Source organism: Brienomyrus brachyistius, chromosome 13 (genome assembly GCF_023856365.1).
Source record: "Brienomyrus brachyistius isolate T26 chromosome 13, BBRACH_0.4, whole genome shotgun sequence".
Taxonomy (NCBI): Eukaryota; Metazoa; Chordata; class Actinopteri; order Osteoglossiformes; family Mormyridae; genus Brienomyrus; species Brienomyrus brachyistius.
Window position 1 is genome coordinate 25,268,942 of NC_064545.1, and position 21,560 is coordinate 25,290,501.

General features: G+C 46.3%; 1 protein-coding gene across 9 annotated transcripts in view; it reads left to right on the forward strand.

Moving 5' to 3' along the window:
- Positions 1–450: 450 nt before the first annotated feature.
- mtss1lb (MTSS I-BAR domain containing 2b) overlaps positions 451–21,560 on the forward strand; it is a 55,934-nt gene continuing 34,824 nt past the window's right edge. For 4 of the 9 annotated variants that reach the window (XR_007381935.1, XR_007381936.1, XM_048972793.1 and 1 more), the window contains exons 1-3: positions 451–1,105; positions 7,989–8,050; positions 8,393–8,466. Coding sequence is in view for 7 of the 9 variants with exons in the window: in XM_048972793.1 (XP_048828750.1) it covers positions 1,037–1,105; positions 7,989–8,050; positions 8,393–8,466 (205 nt within the window). In the remaining 2 variants the exon portion in view is untranslated. The remainder of the gene's footprint in view (positions 1,106–7,988; positions 8,051–8,392; positions 8,467–21,560) is intronic. The other 5 variants (XM_048972794.1, XM_048972797.1, XM_048972798.1 and 2 more) reach the window with 3 other exon arrangements.

Consider the following 21,560-nt stretch of genomic DNA (forward strand, 5'->3'; position numbering starts at 1 on the left):
TGTTTTTATTATTAAAATTCGCCAAATAACTTGAACTTTTGCACTGTATTAATTTAGTAATTTATCCCGGTAAATAGCACGTGCACCTTAAAATCAGGAGATGTAACATTTTTAATATAATGTTTATAAACACAATTGTAGGCCCTATATATAGTTTTGTCTTAAATTCATATTTTAAATGTTTAAGTGTAGGTTTCATTAACTTTCATGTTAACTTATTTCATGTGCCATAGCAATGATGGCATTTTAGTCCGAATAACAAAAAACAAGATGTTGACTTTTCTCCCTTTTACAAAAGTATTCCAGACAAAGCACCTTGCATTTTCAGCTTAATGCGTCCCTTCGAGCACGCAGCGGTTTCATTTGCAAGGCAGTAAGCCCCTCCGATCTCGACCCCCCAGCCATGCACCCAGCCACCCCCTTTAGAAAGCGATACAGGATACGGACATGCTTGTGTGCCCGTATGTTGGTCTGGGCGAGGAGGCGTGTGACAGGGAAGCCGGCGGACGGGCCCCCCTCCGACTCCCACGGATCGGATTACAGCCCTTCCACTCCACAGCCTCCAGACGGCTGCCTGCAGTCCGATCACTGGAAACCCAGCGCTCACGGGGGGACGCCTTTCTCATTTTGATTTGCCTCTGTCTAATTTTATGCTTATTTTTTTCCAAGAGGCTCATTCTGACTTTTAAAATCGTTCTCTGAGGATTAAAATGCCCTTCCGGCCGTATGTCCCCGTGTTCTTCTGCCTTGAAGAGTAAATCCGGGCGTGAGAGGGGAGAGAAGAAACCTCCCCACTGTCCATCACACGCTGATCGTGAACGGGGTAGAGAAGAGGGACCACCGCCAGCACTTCATCTCATTTGTTTATTATTTTTCTGGCAATCATAAATATACATCCCGGTTCCCGGGGAGGGAGAGCAGAGTGGGGGCGAAGAAACGCCGAAAGTCACCATCTCTTCATTGGAAATAATTGATTTTTTTTTCTCTTATTATAATTTTGTCTACTAAATAATTTGTGAAAGGTGGATTTGTTAACATGGAGACGGTGGAAAAAGAGTGTGGAGCGCTTGGAGGGCTCTTCCAGGCAATCGTTAATGACATGAAGGTACTGTATCATACCATACAACAAAAATAGACGCCGAATAAATGAAATGTAAGGCTATTCCTATGCAGATGCACTTGTCCCCCTACTCAAGCCCCCGCCACCACTAATCCCACTTCACTTGTGCGGGGTTGTTTTTAATTCGGCGACTATTTTTTACCTTTATTTTATGCACGGGGCACAGTTTGTATTTTTATGCGTGCAGAAACGGCAGTTGTATAGTTGTATTCAGGTATTAATAGTAATTTTAAGTGCTAAGCATGTGTTAGGAAGCAGCTTAACATTAGGCTAAATGACTGGTACAATGGAAAGCCGACATGTCTGCAAAACAGTGCTGTCTAAGCAAATGCCTTCGCAATCACCCGCAATATTATGTTGCTTTCTGTGTATGAATGTTATAGTTTGCATACTTGTCTCGCAAGTGGAGAAAATCTGTTTTGACCGCAATTTTAAAGGGCTGGGGAAATCTGTACAATCCGACAACCTGAGTACTCAGAACTAATGTATTCTTAGGCTAAACATCGCTGCTCCTTTTCATGTGCACAAAAGTCAGTGAGAACTTGAACGGCTACATTCTTTTTTTTACAACCTTAATTAACAGATTCCCTGTTGTTGGTGTCACATTCACAATTTAATACTTATTTTCCTGAGCAGCTTTCATGCCCATCCTCAGCGTCTCTGAACTGAATCTGGGATGACATTGTTGCCACAGTGACAGCTGTGCACACGTACGGACAGAATAGCTTCAGTAATCGTGCTTATCACTGTGGTGCTGGTGTCACTGAACTCCATTCAGTGAAAAGCCTGTGCACCAAGAGAAAATGCATTCGCAAAAGGCATATTTGCAAAAATTTTAATCGAGAGAATAAAATTAAAAATATACGTGAATGATATACATAAAAATGCATTCCTACATTTTAAAAGCACCCCGAAAACAGTGTTAACTTAGCATTTTTGGTATAATTTGCATATGGTCTACATATGTTAGGACTGTGAAATGATGGTTTCCATTAAGGGTGCACTAAGACTGGACCGATCTTAGCCGCTGTAGTTAACTGCCCTGAGGAGTGATCTTAAGTGCTCTGGGAGTTAAATTAAAAAAAGCTTTAATGATGCCCATGGGAAACTTTTTATTTTCTTTTTTGAAAATTGAAACATTCTGTTACTTGCTTTTCTTGCCTGTTCCCTAGAATAATGCTGTCGGTTATGTTTCCACCATGTCAACTGAGTAACTGGGTGATAGGATCACAAGACGAGGTCATAGCATGAAATGCCCATAGAAAAGAACGAGCCAAGAAAATGAAGTTGCAGCCGTAGCCACAAAACTGGAGAAAATAAAGCAGAGAATTAATTCTACAGCGGAGAATGTGTATCATAGCTACATAAACCAAAATTGGAAAAGCCAATGAAGTTTTTTTTTAAAGTATATTTAGTTTTGTGTCTTCATATTTATTTCTTACAGGGTGGACTAATCCATGCATGATATGGGCTATATTTTGTTGATCTATGTTTATCAAGGAAATATATCCAAACCGTTATATTCTTAGGCATTGAGACCTTTAAACTGCTGCAGCATTCAGCCTCCTCACCATCATTGCTAAGTGAAGGAACTACTGAATGAAACAATTTAAGATGTCACCCTAGATACTGCCTGCCTTCCCCGGCTGTTATTGCTGCATGCAGGGCACCTCTGATTGTTTTGAAAATTGTAGTTTAATTCCCAGTGTCATTATAGGAAAGGTTGGCTGTCTTCGTGCTGCTTATCTGCTCTGTTGTTATAAGCTGAACAGTGTCCTGGGTTGTACAAACTGTGGACTGGGCGGCCTGTTTGTTGTAATTGCCTTTTCTTCCTTGATCTGAAACCGCCCCTCCCCCACCTTGGTCTTGAATGTCATCAATGCCGTTGAGGTCTTACTTTGAAAGGTAGCATCTTCAGTCAGAGGTTCTTGCTTTGATTTTACTGTTGTTCCACTTTGCTGACATATTATCGCACTCGTCAGTCACAGTCGCAAACATGCGTCAAAGTGGTACGGAAAGTTGATAATGATTAAAGGGGACAAACTGGGTGTCCCTGTCAACCCCCCCCTTTCACGTTAGTTGTTTTACAAGGGGAGCGATGGCAGAACCATCAGTGTCTCTGCTTAGATAGTTCCTGGTCTGGCACATTCCAGCCGAATGTGATCTTTTTAGTTCTCACACTGCTGTTGGACAGATGCCAGGCATTGATTTTTGTCTTTTTTTTAATTTGTTGAAGTAAAGCAGTCGCAGCCATTATTTGCTGACAATATAACTGTCAATGGTGGCAAGGAATTATGAAGTAAGTGTTTTTTTTTAACCTAAACTCTTAAAGATTATGCAGTTGTGGCACCGTGCACTTGGTTGTTAATCATTTTCTGTTCCTCGAAGGCGGGATGGCTCTTCATGTTTAGTCATTTTAAGAAGAACCTCACAGATGTTCGACATTAAACCCACCTTTTAGTCTACGGGACGTGACTCGTTTTTATCAAAACTCGAAATACGTTTGAAACATGAATAAATCCATGAATGGATCCTTGGAACAAATCCATTGGTGGTGGGTCAGACGATGATTTGGTGAGTAAGGTTAAACAAAACAAAACAAAAACGCCCACAGTGTTTCTTCGAAAAGAAACCTGCCTGCAGTTTTTGCTGAGATGAAGAGCCATTCAGTGACCTTTCCACCGGTGACAAAGCAGAAAATGGCCGTGCAGAGATCTTTTTAGAGAACTGCCATTGATTTTATGTCTTTCTGAGCCTTGCCCTCATACAGGACAGCAAATTGAATGCATTAATTTATCTGCAGCCGATCTCGTCTCACAAATATAACGATGGAAATGGAGAAAGTAATGCCTCACTGGCGCTATAAACAGGGCGGCAGGCCTGGGGTGTGTGGGGGTGTGTGGGGGTGTGAGATTTCCTTTTTTTCTTTCGTGACCTCAGGCTTTGGTGTAATTTTGCTGTCTTTCACACGAGTCATTGAGATGTTTGTTAAAGAAGATGCTGTTTAGGTTTTTTCGTTGCCTCAGCCAAAGTGCCCGAAATGAATTCTTGTTCATCAAATGCTTTTGCAATTATGTTCATCCATCCATCCATGCATCCGTTCAATTATCCGGTACCCGTTTGAGGAGTGTCTTCGTTTTAGCTACAGCTTCTATCCAGCCTTGCATCCCATTCTATCCCACCAGTAGGCGTCTGTGATTATGAGTAGGAATTCATAGCACGATGGCTTCGGGGCTGGTGGAGACGCTGCCCTACGCTGGTGGTCTTGTGCTCCATGTTTCCCTTAAACCATTATGCTTCACTAGTTCTGCCATAATTCCAAATTCCAGTTTATCCAAAGTAGTTCCACTGGATTGAGGGCTGGGTGCTGCTCTGGTCACTGTCATCATCCAGTGTTATTGTCTGAGAAACGCATGATAGTTATTCTCTGCACTGCACATTTTGTAGGCTCAGCTTTTTTCCCCTGTAATCACACACCTGAATAATTGGCTTAAGCTATTCAGGTTAACAGTCTAAATAAGGGGTAGTTTATAACTTCTCCCGCAATTTGAATTTGAAACTTTTCTGTCAGAAGCTCAGTTATCGTGTTACTGGCTCTCTTCTTTGTTTAAACAGGAATATCGTCTGACAGATGCAGGGTTTATCAGCACGATTCCAGAAAATACTGCCTAAGATCACATTTTGGAAACTGAGTAGTGTGTATTCAATAAATCATTCAGTATCTCTCTGTTTTCACCCTCCAACACTCTAAAATTATGTTATTTTAGAGCTCTGCAATATGTGCAGTGTATGTGCTGTAAAGCAAAGATTACTGATGATGCATCTAAGAGTTTATCCTGGTCACCAGAAACAAATACAGAGGAATGTTTAAGGCAGGGTCATGTAGTTCAGTTCGCCTGAATACCTCCTGGGCTAAGATGTGACTTCCAGCTTCCGAAAGGTATACGGTGTAACTTAAGCTGAATTATACGAATTCATTAAGCTGGGCGGATCTCTCTGGATGTGAGGAGCTACACAACTCTCTTAACCCCCCCCCGAGAGATGGCACCCTTCTGGTATATATTAAATGCCGTGTCCTGTTTTGAACCAATAGGCCTGCTGCCTGCGAAATATTATTGTCGGGGACCTGGGGGCGAGCGGTTCTTATTTCTTCAAATTGATATGGCCAATCCTGTCCTACTATACCACACTCTGTCCAGTGACCTCTACCCACTGTCCAAACATTGTAACACCTAATTATTTGGCCAAATAAATACGCTGTGAAAGATCCCCCATCTCTTAGAGGCATTTGTTAAATTTGTCGCTCAGCTTTGGTGTGGAACATTTTCTGTGTCCATTTTACCATTTATGTCCATGCCGGGGTGTTTATTTACTGTATCATTTTACCTTTGTTGATATTGTTTAGTATAGATATTAAATAAATGTATCAATTAAATATAAATGCCTTAAGACGTTCCGAGTCCTTTATGCTTTTAAACTGCGGGGGAAGCATTAAGCGGAATCCGTGATGAACTCAGTCCTTTTCTGACTAAGTGCATTTTGCTTGTTTTTGCCAGCAAATAATTTAACACCACGTTCTAGGTTGTAGTCCCATTACAGAGCTTTTATTGGATGTATAAAAGTGTTTTGAAGATGGATGAGGTCAGGAATAGACTAAGTTTGATGGAATTCAGGGGTGGTGACCTGTGGTAAGGAGATCTCTGGTCCATGCCATCCCTGCACTGAATTCCTAGGAAAAGGGGAGTACGTGTGAATCATGAGGTAGCCAAATGGGAATGTTGGGCATTCTAATTAAAATGAGCCTTTTGGCCATTGTAGCCATTGCTAAGATACGGCTAACTGAATGCTATAGCTCTCTCTCGGCCACATTTCCCTGCGTTTCTGATACCGGCCATGCAATGCGTGTGTTTCTCCATGTTATATGGTATCTCTGATGGGAAGCAGAATTTTTGTCTAAACTCGACCTCTCTGCTTTTTCGGATGGCAGCAAACGAAACACCAGTCAGGCACAGAGAAGTGTTATTTAACTAACCGCTTGTGGATTAACCATTAGACAGTTCAAACTGAGGATTTTGGAATGGTGTGACCTAAAATTTCCTCCTCATTGCCTATAGGTACAGGTAAGAGAAATCCACGATGTGGCACTGGGCTTCCTGTTACCATGGCTACTCTTCCTGTTACCATGGCTACTCTTCCTGTTAGGGCTGCCTCAAAGCTCCACCTCCCCCCCCCCCCTCCCCCCTTGGTACCTGCTACCTTAGGCAGGCCTTCAGTTTAGGTGTCCAGATCGACTAGCAGTTTACACAGCTTACTCCAGTGGTGACGTTGGGAAATTGGGTTGCCGGTCCTGGGTCTCCTGATCGGCTTCTCTGCTTCCGCTGTTCCAGTTTCTGGTTTGGCTTATGCTTAAAAAGAAATGGATTGCATGCGATTTATATTCCATCCATCCGTCCATCTTCCAACTGCCCACTTGTTAAAAAGTCATGGGCGAGATTCACATCTTCTTTCTTCTTTTTTTCACAAAAGCTGTGCTTAGCACAATGTTTTGCTGTTATTGTTCTTCATGTTCAAGTCGGGGTGACCGATATGGCAATAAAATCATATTACTATTTTTTTTTCAGACTCAGCCACAGTCCACAGCCTTATCACGATTGTTTGTCATGTATGTTTTTAGGACTGTTTTGCAAGTTACTGAACAGTACAACCAAACCTAAAAGGAGAAACATACTCGGCATGCTCTTTTCGGCGTTTTCTTTTGAGGTGATGAAAAGGTTTGTTGTGCTACTGTGCAACATGCAAACCTTATCTTTGCAAATTTTACAAATAACTGCTGTTTGCGCCGTGTCAGTTTTGGAAATCCGAACCAGCTCCATATTACCGATGCTGAATTCTTTATAGGGACCAAATCCCCTTTTTATAGGGAAATCTATTGCATGTTTCGCATTACATGTTGGGACGAGGGATCGAAGGAGAGGGAGGTATTACACACTGTTACTTATTACCGGTTTATTCGTGTGTTAACATGGATTAGGGTGACAAAACAACTTTAGATGCGAGTATGAGCTGTACAGCTGAGAGAATGTGCTCTGTAGCACAATGCTAACGATTGCTCCGTAAAGGCAGATTGCGGAGATATTTTAATAGTTCACAATCTGATATTGTCAGATTTCACAAGCTTATGTTTAAGTTACTTTTAAGGAATCCAAATGCTTGCTGGACTAGTTGCAAAATGCCGTGAAATAAGGGATGTTTGGTACAAAAGTGATTGAACACAGCGTACGTTAAATAATAAGTATTTATTGCGAGCCGATGCTGACTGAAAACAAAGGTCTAGTAAAGCCAGTTTATTCAAGGACTGTGTTTGTCATTCTGTGCTGGACAGACTTGGTCTGAGAATTGGAACACAAGACCCCCTGTTCTTGAGACGCAGCACTGGGGGTGGTGTATGGATCTGCGGTTTAAGGATGCTGGGCCTCTGCTCCAATGGTCATTGGTTCAGATCCCATAGTGTGTGGAGTTTATTCCCCATTAAGCAACTTAACCCACAGGTGCTCCAGGGACAGTATAGCCCTGCTTTCAGTTGTGTGCCGCTTTGCATGTAAGTGTCTGGCAAACAAATAAATTGTAACTGTTCATATCTTGATAGACCTCTGCTCAGGGGGAACAGGTGCTGTGCAGTGACAGGTCTGCTCCTTTCACCTGTACCCAGATGTTCTTTAAGCAATTGCTACCATTGAGTACACAACCTGGCATTAGAAGTTTTGTCATGTTCTACTTAGCGTGCAACTAAGAATTGATCTACATTGGCTTGATGTCTAGGTGTGAGTATCTTTAGGATTGTCACCTGCCCATCTGTTTGCTCTTCTAGTGCTCGTACCCAGTGTGGGAGGACTTCAATGCCAAGGCCACCAAGTTACACTCCCAGCTCAGGTAAGTCCCAAATGGATGCCTCGCTGCTTGCCACCACATGTGCACGGTAAATAGGGATATTCAGTACAGATTCTCCTATTACATGATCCGGGACGTGGTGTCCAAATTGAGACACAACTGCCCAATCATACTCAAAAAAGGACTTTCTTTCAGTTTGAAATTTCAAACTTTCTTTAAAAATAGTTGAACATGAGGGACATTGGGGTAGATTTGATTTAACCTTTGATCTCACTGCTCCATAACTCAATATCTGCAAATTTAAGTTGCAAGTATAAGTCGCATGTGTGTGCCACTGCTATATCACTGCATAAACGAATGGTGTGACCCCTCCTATACCACTAGGACAACCGTACTGGCAGCGGTGGCCTTCCTCGATGCCTTCCAGAAGGTGGCAGACATGGCAACCAACACCAGAGGTGAGGGGTCCTTACTTTCCTGGGCATCGGGGTGGAGCTTAGGTGTGATAAGCCCTTGTAAGTGACGCTTGGAGGAGTGGTCAGTGTCCTAGGTTGGGGCAAGGTCTATCTGTCTTCTAACCCTATATTCTGGTCAACGTTGCCTCTGTCCAAGGCAGTACAGGGCACGTGGCTGTGGTATGCCCTGGGTGAGGTTGCCAAGGTCCTAACTGTTATTCCACAGGTGCAGAAAATGCTCCTAATGACAAAATTGCTGTATCCTATGAAATACTGTTTTCTATTTATTTTATCAAAGAAGAAATGTGACTTACAGTACATGGATTTTACCTGGGTCACCTAAATCTTGTGATACATCATGTTGATTTCATACTGCGATATTAAGTTAAACCTGTAGCATGTTTTTAGAGGATTAAGTCACAAGCATCATGGAATGTTTGTTTTGGTGTGGAAACTGTGGTAGACAGTAGGTGCTGATCATGAATTTATTATTTGGAAGTGAAAGCGGGGTAGCGCTATGATTGTAATTTGACTCCAGGAGAATGAACATCAAATTCTTAGCATTCAGGAAATCAACTCCAGACAGATGGAAGACCAGTGTGAACATTTGGTATGATGGAAAGGGAATTCATAGTTTTGGCTGTTAGGCAGAGGATTGGAAATGGATGGATGGAAAGAAAGAAGAATTAGTCCTCTCATTTTAGAGTCACAGGGAAAAGAGAGCCTTCAAAGATCCAGGGTCTGCCGTATGGGGACCATGATCAGTCAGCAGAAGTACGTGGTCAGTGTGGAGGTGGAGGATTTATTTGGTAGGTCAGATCTACAAGCAGATGTAGTTCCATTACAGTGATACCACAATTCTGCCAGCAAATGGCAAGTCCCAATCCTGCTTTGACAATCAAAAAGTCCTTTTGGTAATTATCCTATTTTAACACAAAAGTTTTGGAAGAAGAATTTGGAGTTCGGAAGGACCCAGAATCCTCCAATGCTTGGCTGAGATGTGCTGTAAATGCTGGGGTCCAGCTGGCAAGGCTGCAGCTGCCAGTCTCCTGGCGGTCATGTGACCTGGGGTTTGTTGATGAATAATACGCCGGCCGGGCCCACAGAAGCAGGCTAGCTGGATGTGTTGGAAAGCAGGAATGAAAGTGAAAGGATTAATAAAAATGCTTGGGGCTTGATAGTTATAACAGGGAGCGGTTTCGTGCCCATTATAGCTGTTTTGGATAACGTTACTGTTGGTCTAGCGAATAACATTATGCCACAGAGACAGGTTGAGATCTACAATTGCGTCTCAGTGATTTACAGTGTCTCTTTGCTGTCTCCCCCTCTGCTTGTGCTTAATGGCGCTTTTCCACTGGCATGCAGGAACCGAGCAGTACCCGAACCGAGCACTGTTCCAGCTCTCTTCGGTTTTCCACTGGCATGCAGGAACCGAGCAGTACCCGAACCGAGCACTGTTCCAGCTCTCTTCGGTTTTCCACTGGCATGCAGGAACCGAGCAGTACTTCAACCGAGCACTGTTCTAGCTCTCTTCGGTTTTCCACTGGCACGCTGGAACCGAACAATACCCGAACCGAGCACTGTTCCAGCTCTCTTCGGTTTTCCACTGGCATGCAGGAACCGAGCAGTACTTCAACCGAGCACTGTTCTAGCTCTCTTCGGTTTTCCACTGGCACGCAGGAACCGAGCAGTACCCGAACCGAGCACTGTTCCAGCTCTCTTCGGTTTTCCACTGGCATGCAGGAACCGAGCAGTACCCGAACCGAGCACTGTTCCAGCTCTCTTCGGTTTTCCACTGGCATGCAGGAACCGAGCAGTACCCGAACCGAGCACTGTTCCAGCTCTCTTCGGTTTTCCACTGGCATGCAGGAACCGAGCAGTACCCGAACCGAGCACTGTTCCAGCTCTCTTCGGTTTTCCACTGCAGAAGTGTCGGCTTGATAAAGGTGCTGCTGGGCTTGGATTTTCTAGCACATCTGTGTGCTTGAGTTAATTTGCATTAAGAATCCATTCTATTTAGCTGTTCTATAGTACTTCTTACAGTGGATGGTTGGAAATTTTCATGTTCTGAGTTATCGAGAATGCATCAATACACTGCAATGTGTGATACTAATAATACTGACTAATATATAGAATATACACTTTTTCCTTCATATAATGCATGCACAGGACAGCGATATCTCCGTGCATTTCAACCAGTCAGATGGTAGTGATGCCATCAGCTTGGCTCGTCAAGCTTTCGACCAGGCCAGTACACAGGGCCATGCTCGGGTGCAGCATACATTCTGTATGATGGAAATCTGCCGGTCCTCAGAGAAGCTTGGGTACGGCTCAGATCGTGGCGGAAGTGGAAAAGCACCATAAGGCTATGTGTGCCGGGGCCTCCGGTACGAGATGTTTCACCTCCACCACAAGACAAACAGTTTGCATTAATGCTCGCATGTACCGCCTTGTCCCTGTGGAGCCAGGGAATGGGGATCTTGGGCAATGATTCTGTTGCAGACTTCGTTAAGAGAAACTCCATTTATAAAGCATCCTAAGCACAGTGCTACTCTTCATCATGTGCCTTCATAATAAGTACCAAGGAGGAGATGTCAGCATAGGGGAGATCTCAGTTAATGGACAGTGGTTTGATTGCGTCTATTTTATTGTCTATCACTGTCTTTTGTAAAAAGTAAAAAAAAAATTCATTCATTCGGCAGGTGGAAAGAAGAACTATGATTCTGTTTGTTTTTGAACAATACCTCTATTATTGGACATGCTAGTTGTATTTAATTGAAATGTGGATGCTTCCAGTGCATGATTTGCAGATTACTGCCATTGTGGGCAGCGCTGTGCTTATCTGGGCTGCGTGACAAATTACAGGCCTCCTTGTCTGACTGCTTTTCTGTTGCAGAACAGCAGCGGGATGACAGTGTCTCTGTGACAGTAATTCTAATAGAGAGAATTGCTTTGATCACAAGGTGGAGGATGCTGCAGTTTAACCGCACGTGTGAATTTGTTTGGTGGGATGGATGCGGGTGTGAATTTTTTTGGTGGAATTAATTGTTCCCAGGGTGTGCTTGCCTGCTATGTGTGTGAGCCTGAGTGTTTTCCCTACCAAACAGTTTTTCTTTGCTTCAGTATGTATAGGGAAGGGACTGTGACACCCTAACTAGAAATTTCTCTCCAGACTGTCTGACAGTTGTGACACTGGTGGGGGTTGTGTTCCTGCTTTAGCAGTGTGGCGGCTTCCTCCAGGTTCTCAGGTTCATTTTCATAACCTGATTGAAGCTTATTATATGCTGGTAACCCCCCCCAATAGGATTTCCTTTAATATGTTCTCCCAGTGCAGGAAAATGGACAATTCCATTCTATATAAGCGTCATGTAAAACATTGCAAAAAAAATGTGGGTGTAATAAATAAATACCCATTCTTAGCAAAAACCAAATTCTTTCTTGGCCATTTGCAGCATTTAAAATTGCTAAAGCCTTTGTTGTTGGAGTAAAGCACAGCTTAAAGCACAAACTTATTTTAGCAGAGGACAATTTCAAAGAGCGGGGTGGGTGTATGTTTGGCTATGGGAAGCGACCTAAAACTCATTACTGACAGTAGAAAATGTGCCACAAGTTGAAATTTATTTTAGCCCAGACTCAGCAAATTAAGTGCGGCAGGAAAATGGAGTGAATGAACCCTTGCTGCAATAAGGTGTGGTGGTGCTCTTTTACGGAACTGGGACTGCTCAGTCATGGGAAATGCGTCCAAAAAAACTCCCAAGGTTTCTTAATAAAAAGCAGAAGTAGTTTTAGGGCTGGTGGGTTGGCTCCTGACGACACCCCGAAGTGGTCCTTCGATTAAGCTGAAAGCCTAACTGAAATACACAGAGATACAGTCTGAAATGTGTCAGCAGATGAATGTGCATGTGCAGTGCAGCATGAGCTCGGCAAAGCAACCCTGTTTGTCCCCACACCGAGACCAGAAGTCCTCAGAGATGACTAGTGCGTGAAGTTGCTCCAGCTTTTAAATCAGGAAGGACAGCACAGGCCAATCATCTCATTGAGGTAGCGAGGGCACTGTGGGCGGGGCCCTGTGGACGGGACGCTGTGGGCGGGACGCTGTGGACGGGGCACTGTGGATGGGACGCTGTGGACGGGACGCTGTGGGCGGGGCCCTGTGGACGGGACGCTGTGGACGGGGCACTGTGGACGGGGCACTGTGGATGGGACGCTGTGGGCGGGGCCCTGTGGATGGGACGCTGTGGGCGGGGCCCTGTGGGCGGGGCCCTGTGGGCGGGGCCCTGTGGACGGGACGCTGTGGGCGGGGCCCTGTGGACGGGGCACTGTGGACGGGACGCTGTGGGCGGGGCCCTGTGGACGGGGCACTGTGGACGGGACGCTGTGGGCGGGGCCCTGTGGGCGGGACGCTGTGGGCGGGGCCCTGTGGGCGGGGCCCTGTGGACGGGGCACTGTGGACGGGACGCTGTGGGCGGGGCCCTGTGGGCGGGGCCCTGTGGACAGGACACTTGTGATATGGCTCAGCGCCATTATGTCGCTGGCGGATGATGCCATTCGCCAGTCATCTGCCACACAGAGCTGATTTCAAAGAACCCACATCTGTCTGTAATGTTCAAAAGGACATTCTGGAGAAAAGACTGCGGGGTTAACAGCATTATTAGGGCCAGCTTTCGCTATAGGTTTGACTGGTCGGGTGACGAAGGTCCCCGGATTTCCTGCGTTACACAGGAAGTGAAAGGATTACCAGTATTCGAGGTGGGGGGGCTTGGCCTGGGGCCCCTGAAAAGGTAGATCCGGCCCAGACTGTGGTGATGCCGTGCTGTCAGATGAAACTGGCTTAGCGGTGGGGGGTCTTTAATAGCCGTGTAGCTGACAGAGCAAAGGTTCCCTCCAGGGTGTCAAGGTTTGGCAAGGACCTCTGAGGACTCTGACTTAGGCCTTTGGGGTCCTGCCAGGAAGAGTTTTTTTTATTATTTTTTTAATTTTTCATTAGTATGTAGGAAACTGTCAGGCCTGGTCTGCCAGCAACCCTTCACTCTCGGCCCTGAAACTGCTGCCATCTGAATCAGCTGTTTTTCCTGACCGTCCCTTAGCCTCCTACTGTGGGGGGGGGGGGGGGGGCAGTGTTTCCTCTGAGGGTTTTATTTAAAGCTGTAAAACATCACTATGGTGGTTCCCTTTAAAGTTAGACTTAACTAAAGGCAAAGCAAACAGCCATGTTCACAGCGGCCGCCTACTGCATCGACTTAATTTCCTTTCTACTCTGGAGGTCCTTCATTAGGCAGCAAGTGTCAGGATAACAGCAGTTAAATAATTGCATGGGAAACGTGTTTATATTCATTGAAGGTACCTTAGTTGGCTTGATGTTGAATTCTGGCTTCCTGACAAAACGCAGCAGTGAAATTCATTCTGAGCAGCAGGCTCTGAATACTGCATTAGATATATTCTCTTCTGTTGAGTCAGACTTACCCTGTACCTAATGTCTGCATGCGCTCAGATAACCTTTGACCCATGAAGAAACCTTGACAAGATTTGGAGAAGTTAGTTAAAGAGGTTAGTGACCTTCAGAAATATCTGTGTTTTTTTTCTCTACATAGCATTTTAAGTTGCAAGTTTAATAATTTAAATCACACAAGTAATGTAAAAAACATGATCGGGTGCTTGTGCAGTGGAATTCATTGTTCAAACAGACAATTCCAAAGGACTCATTTCATCTCAGGACGGCAGCCTTCTGGAAACCAAGTGATGTCCGCAACTTTCTCTGTGTCCCCATCTCTGTTGTGACATCAGTCCTGTGAAGGGTTTCCTGTTTGCTGTCGTAGCGAATTCCTTTTTCACTTCTTCTGTAAATGTCGGATTATGTACTAGTTTGGCCTATGTATGTTCGGCTAAGAGCGAACGAGTAAAGTGTAATGTGATGCTGCACTGCCAGGCTGGTCCCCGTCAGAGTGAGTGTGATAGAGGCCACAGTGGATTCCTCGCACTGCTCCGTGGGATCCTCTGTTGCTATGGAGCATCACCTGCCTGCCCCCCACCCGCGTAACTGAGCAGTGTTTGGCAAAGAGGGATGTGCAGAGTAGTATGGGTGAGACATCGCCATCTTCGGGATTCTTTAGTGTCTTTCCAAGTGCACTGCCCCCCCCCCCCCCATTTAAAAAGAAGACCCCCCAACCCCCACCCCTGTCGTCGGCTCAGTCATTAAGTGGAACTTGGCCTGGATGCAAATAGAGAGACTTGTTCCGCTTCCAGCGTGGATAGTGGGAGCCTTGTGCTGCTGGGTCGGACCACAAAGGAGGCTCCTGACACCAGGAAATATCCCGAGTGAGCGGCCAGAAGCCTGATGAGGCTGACCGAGTGCTCCGGGGAAGGGGGGGGGGCGGCCCAGGGAGCTGGGAGTGGCTAGGGAAATAGATGGCCATTGTGACCACTGCCTACTTAAAGGCAATAATGTTGTTTTTATACCTCCCGTTAGATACAAAAGCATGTCTCATTGAGACTGAGATGGCCTGCTTTTCAGGAGAGAGACAGAGAGGGAGAGAGAAGGTTTACGTACCCAAAAGGCTTTGTATTTGCATTTGTATTTGTAGTTGTATTTGTAGTTGTATTTGCATTTGTATTTGTAGTTGTATTTGTGCTTGGGGGCAGATATTGCAGTGGTGAGTGAGTCTTGGTGGTTAGCATGTATACAGACGTAACACAGCTTTCTCTAGGTTTAACTTCTTACTGTTTATTAGTGTTTTTTCTTGGGGTCAGAGAGAAAGGTCAGCGGGCGACAAACCCTGCAGAATTCAGTATTATTAGACCAGTTTGGTTAAATCAGTCAGAGGTCAGTCAGCAATGATGACATCATGCGGTAACCATAGGTCAAAGTGAAACATCCTTGCAGTTCTGATGAGGTCAGAGGTCTCTTAGCTAACGCACAGCTTGAGCAATGGTGTGAGGTTATGCATCCCGATTCAACTCATGCAATGTCAGTGCAGACCTGTGCAGGTCACCACACACACAGGGACATGATGATGTCATTGGGTCAGTAGAACTGCTAGAGAAGGAGAAAAGGAAAGAAAACCTGCCTTGATGACGAACATTATGAACCAAATTGGTAGTGGATGGAATGACTATTCCCTGTTAGTCTCTGCATGATTTAAGACAGGGCTGGGGAACCTCTTCCATGGAGGGTCGGTGGGGGTGCAGGTTTCTGGGATGACCTCTATCAGCCAATAATAAAACAGTGGTTCTCAACTCCAGTCCTGGGGACCCACTGTGATTGGCTGATTGAGAGGTCATGCCAAAAACCCACACCGGACCTCCATGGAACAGGTTCCCCAGCTTTGATTTAAGACAATGAGATCCAATGAAGCAACCAGTGTGAGGTAGAATTAGTCTCATTACCAATAGCTAACGGCTAACAGGCTTAAGTCTCAGAGCATAGCTGTGATATAGTGCCTGCAGCGATTTGGTATGGTGACCCAGTTCATCTCTGTCATGTGTATATCTGACTATTCTTTCTTCTATTGCAGCTCATGTAACACTGAGTAGCTCATCTTGATTCAGAAGCATTTGTTTAGTGGCAATGCATCAGCCATTGCTAGCTATATATATTCTTAACATTTTTTAAGAACCACATTGAGTTTGTTCAATTGCCGCATTCTTCCGATACTATTGGTGCTGAGATTATGAGAGCTGCCGTTTTGGTAATATCTTTGTTTTCTTGAGCCCCTGTAGCTCATCTATTCTACTTGAGAAATTGTGTAAGAGCCTGTATGAAATGCTGACTGTCATAGTCACACCTGTGTTTACGGTCTTCAGTGAAGTTCAGCAGCGTTTCCCTGGTGTCCTGCCTCACGGTGCTGACTGTGGCCGCGGGAAATGGCCACCAGGGAATTTTCTCTGCTGGTAATTGAGCCGCAGGAGATGATGCTGCGCAGAGATGGAGGGAAGACTGGGGTCTTGGCAGCCGGTCTCTGCCTCCTGCTTCCTGCCTCGCTCTCGGCTCCGGCGGGCTCTTTGTGGATGTGGGAGAGGTGGAGCAGGCCACGCAGGGTTCTGAAAGGCCTTTTTCATGGCTGCCGTCGTCGCCATTGTGCTGCCTCCATTCGAATGCCGAACATGAGGGGTCAGGGGAGATCTTGTTTTGCTGGCCTGTGGAAGCAGCGGCCATGACACCAATCGCGATTTTCCCACCGCCGCTGCGAGAAAAGGCCCTGGAGCTCATCCAGGGGGGAGGGGCCCTGTCCAGAGGGGGCTTTTTCTCAGGGATGCCACTTTGGCCTGGATGGTGGGGGGGGGGTGCGTACCTCTCCACATCCTTCCAAGATCATGCCCTGCCCGAAAACACGGCCTCTCCTTTCTTCCAGATTCTGAGATTTCTCGGGTCCGACCAGAGCCATGATACCTGCTGACCGTGGCACATGACCGAATAGGATCACCTTCAGCTGGTTTGGTACATCCTGCTTCACACTGGGGAACGCAGGATGTTGGCCAGCATGGCTGTAGGTGTGATGCTGTGTGTTTGGTGGCGGGGAGATCGTTGCACCAGCCCTGTAGAAAAGGAGGCGTTTTGGCAGAATCCTGGTGGAAGGCTGGGGGGGCTGGACTTTCCTTACTGCCTAGCTGTGTGCTGTATAAAGATCGGCTCTCTTGGGGGGAATGAGGCACGGGCTTCCCCAGCTGTGAGGAGCTTCCCTGAGCAGAGGTGCATTGTGGGAAGCTGCTCACCGTGCGCTGATCTCCTTGAGCAGCTGCTCACCGTGCGCTGATCTCCTTGAGCAGCTGCTCACCGTGCGCTGATCTCCTTGAGCAGCTGCTCGAATTCCTGTATTTCCTGTATTTGACCTTGTTTCCTCTCATGCCCTGAAATCCCAAATCCATCTGTCAGGATTTCACATCCTTCATCTCATGCCAGATGCGCACCGCTTGTGTGTAAGATGGTAAATAATGACAATATCACCAGCTTCTTGCCTGTCTATATAACAGCATTAAGTTTTTGTCCATAGATATTATTTCAGTGATATTAGTTACAATATGAAAAATTCAAAGAACCATCTATATATTTAGCAAAGGATTTTAATGAAAGTGATGTGTAATTGAGAAATATGTGTTGGGTAGTACTGGGAGCACTGGGGAGTTTGGGACTTGGTCAAGCATCCCAACAATGCCAGTTGTGGGATTTGACACAGGGACAACATCCTGATTCACAGTCTCATACACCAACCTTTAATGTTATAATAAACGTTATAATAAATCTGCTAAATAACAAACAGCAAAACAATATATAATGGCGGATTATGGATATTACGTAACTATGAAGCTGCGCAGGCTCTCTGGGTCGTGTCCCAGCTGTGTCCCTGCTCTACGATCCTTGGTCTGGCACCTGAATTACTCCAATGAAGCGTCCAGCTGGGTAAAATTAGCCCATTCGGTTCTAAATGTGCCAACCGAGTGACTTAAAAATACTGCAGCCAGGATCCAAAGCGTCACACTGGCGGGGGAGCAAGCGTGGCTTTTTGGTCTGTCTGTCCGTCCTTCTGGCAGCACCAGGGAGAGGGATGAATCTCACTACAGCTCCAGGGCAAGGTTTGCGTTGGCCCGGGATCGGATAGTCGAGAGGCGTCTCACACAGGCTGACTTCCTGCAGTTTGAGGATATTTTTGATGATGTGGGGCGTGAGAGGGGCCGTAAGTCATGCAGAGGGGTCAACCTGATCATTAGCCAATGATGCATTTTGAATCAGTGAGTGACAGGGGAGGGGGCACTCTGGGGGCCAGTGGGCTTTCTGCCCCAGCGGCCCTGCCCCTGTTTAGCCCACGTCGCCTTTGCCTGACAGATGGCATGCATCCGCGCCGCCCATCTGGTGGCGGTGAGGGGCATGGGGGCCGTTGGTGGTGCCTTGGACGCCTTTCCTGCAGCCTCGCACCCGTGTCCGCTGGTATTGAATGTGCTTCTGTGTTTTTCTGCCCCCCCCCGGCCTGCCAGCGGAGGCTCAGGGTCAGTGGTGATGGTGGGGAGGGGGAGTGTGTTCTCGGCCACTCCTCCACTTCGGGCAGTAAAGGCCAGCGCACTCTTCCACGGCAGCCTGAACGCGCCCGCACGCTGTGGTCTGGCAGCATCTTGTTGCATCACTTTTCTCCTCAGCGACTGCTTGATGGAGGGAACGGGAGACGTCCAATCAGCTGCCGGCTCCCGCATGACATCAGCACCGCGCTCGCAGCCTCGCTCCCCCAGCTCAATGTGATACGTTGGGAGAGAGAGAAAGAGAGAGAGAGATCCAGGAGGGAAATGTGAGCCAGCGGCTCTGAGGACGATCTCTCGATGTTGTTTCCGCGATTGTTTCTCCCCCTGGGTTTCTGTCGTTATGTGTTTGAGGCAGCAGTTGGATGAAGACACAGCAGGCTCCCGCAGACATGCTCGTTCATCGAAGGACTTTTGGGGATGGATGTTTTCAGCCACAGTTGAGTTTTGTGTGTTTGGAAAGAGCCCATTGGGACGGGTTTTTGGTATTGAAGTCATAGATGAGCCGATGGCATTTTGTTTGATAAAACATCAATGTTCAAGGCTTGATTTTTGTAAAAGAGTTGATGACTGTGTCGTCTTTTTGTTGATACTAAGTTCAAGGAAAAAGGCTCATCAGAAAAAATACTCATCACCTCAAAATGACAGTACGAGAATATCACATGGCATTATTGTATGAATGGGCATGGTGTTGCCTCGTGGCTTCAGGGCTGAGACTCTGCTCTGTGGGGCTTTGCATGTTTTCCCCGTGCCATGTGGACTTCCTCCCGCAATCCAAAGGCACGCACTTAGGCGGGTTTCCATTCCGTAAACAGCTCGCCAATTAAACCTTCAGCCATCTGCTTAATTATTGCGGAAAAAACCTGTTACATTCCCATCATGTGAACGTAAACACATAAAGCACAAAACAAATTTTCTGCGAGATCAGAGGTGCTGTCGTTCTGTCCTGGTGTGGTGATGTATTCAGGTTTCGTGGGACTGTTCTGCCATAGCGTAGAACGAACCTCTGGTCCATGGTCTCAGGAACCTTAAGCCCCTTGCCTTGGGGAGTGTGGACCCTGATAGCAGAGGTCCAGGAGTAACCAAATACAACTTCTCGCTCAGCGCATTATACTTGATTATCTAACTGTAAAACACTGCATAGCATAGTGACCTGTAGATAAAGATGCTAGTTTGATTATATTAATGTAGCCTGTTTGCTATACGATTTTGCTAGATTATAAGATCCCTTAAAGAAATCGCTATTTGACTAAGCCGACATTTTAGTATTTTATGTATAGCATTCTGACAAAGGGTATAATTGAGTTTCGGTAGTGGTTCAGTGGTCAGTGTTAACGATATATAGCATTAGCAATGTCTATAATAGTGCAATTAGTACTGGTGCTAAAGAAATCTAATACAGAACAACTTTCAAAAATGCACCACAGTACGTTTTTAGTGCTGGTATTCCATGCAGCACAAGTCTGCACAAACTTCGCTGCTATATTCTTAAAAATGCAGTACAGATACATAAGTCACTGCTTTGCATACTTCATAAATCTGTCTGTGTCCTCGTGACCAAAATACCTCCAAATAAACCATAAAATAGGGACATTAATCATGAATTCTATTCTGCTTCCCATAGTGCCTTCCATCCCATTTTTGTCAACACCGAAAAGTCGCACGGTGATGATGAAATCATGCTTGGACCAGGATCGTTCAGTGCAATGTGTGGTAGGAGTGGCAATCATGCTCAGGCACAAGCCAACCGTTCCAAGTACACCCTTAATGTCACAGCATATAGTGCCTTGAGAGGCTGTAGCGAAGTGCTAAGTGGTGAATGAGCTGGCAAAATCCCTTGCCCTCCAGTGCAGAAAATGGATGACTGTCCAGTGCAATCATCTCCATTATTTATAGTCTTTAGCTGTGGTGCTGCTAACTTTGAATATCGACTAAAGTCTAAATATCAACTGGGATCATTGGGAGAGACAGAGAGAGGGCACACAGGGGACAGAGGGAGGGCAGATGGAGGACAGAGATGGTAGACGGGGCAGAGGGAGACAGACAGAGAGCACACAGGGGACAGAAAAAGAGGGGGAACATACTGTGGACAGAGGGAGAGATGGAGAAAAGGCGGACAGTGGTGAGAGTGCAGACGAACAGAGCCAGAGAAGAGGAGGGAGACTGAGAGGAGAGTGCAGACAGACAGAGCCAGAGAAGAGGAGGGAGACTGAGAGGAGAGTGCAGACAGACAGAGCCAGAGAACAGGAGGGAGACTGAGAGGAGAGTGCAGACAGACAGAGCCAGAGAACAGGAGGGAGACTGAGAGGAGAGTGCAGACAGACAGAGCCAGAGAAGAGGAGGGAGACTGAGAGGAGAGTGCAGACAGACAGAGAGCCAGAGAAGAGGAGGGAGACTGAGAGGAGAGTGCAGACAGACAGAGAGCTAGAGAACAGGAGGGAGACTGAGAGGAGAGTGCAGACAGACAGAGCCAGAGAACAGGAGGGAGACTGAGAGGAGAGTGCAGACAGACAGACAGAGAGTCAGAGAACAGGAGGGAGACTGAGAGGAGAGTGCAGACAGACAGAGCCAGAGAAGAGGAGGGAGACTGAGAGGAGAGTGCAGACAGACAGAGCCAGAGAACAGGAGGGAGACTGAGAGGAGAGTGCAGACAGACAGTGAGCCAGAGAACAGGAGGGAGACTGAGAGGAGAGTGCAGACAGACAGACAGAGAGTCAGAGAACAGGAGGGAGACTGAGAGGAGAGTGCAGACAGACAGAGCCAGAGAAGAGGAGGGAGACTGAGAGGAGAGTGCAGACAGACAGAGCCAGAGAACAGGAGGGAGACTGAGAGGAGAGTGCAGATGTAGGAATCAGAAAGAAACAAGAGGAAAACAGACAATTGCTGGATTTCTCAGAGTGGGCTTGGGGGGGGGGCTGCTTTGCTGGTATTATTTTTCCAGTAATTTGCACAGTAGCAAAACTGTGAAGCACCCTGGTTACACAAGGCCTCAGCAGCCACAAAAATGCCAAAGATTTCATGGCACAATGGAGAACAATAATGCGAGGCACCGCAAGCCAGTGGGATCAGCCAGCTGTGGCGTTATGGCTTTTTAT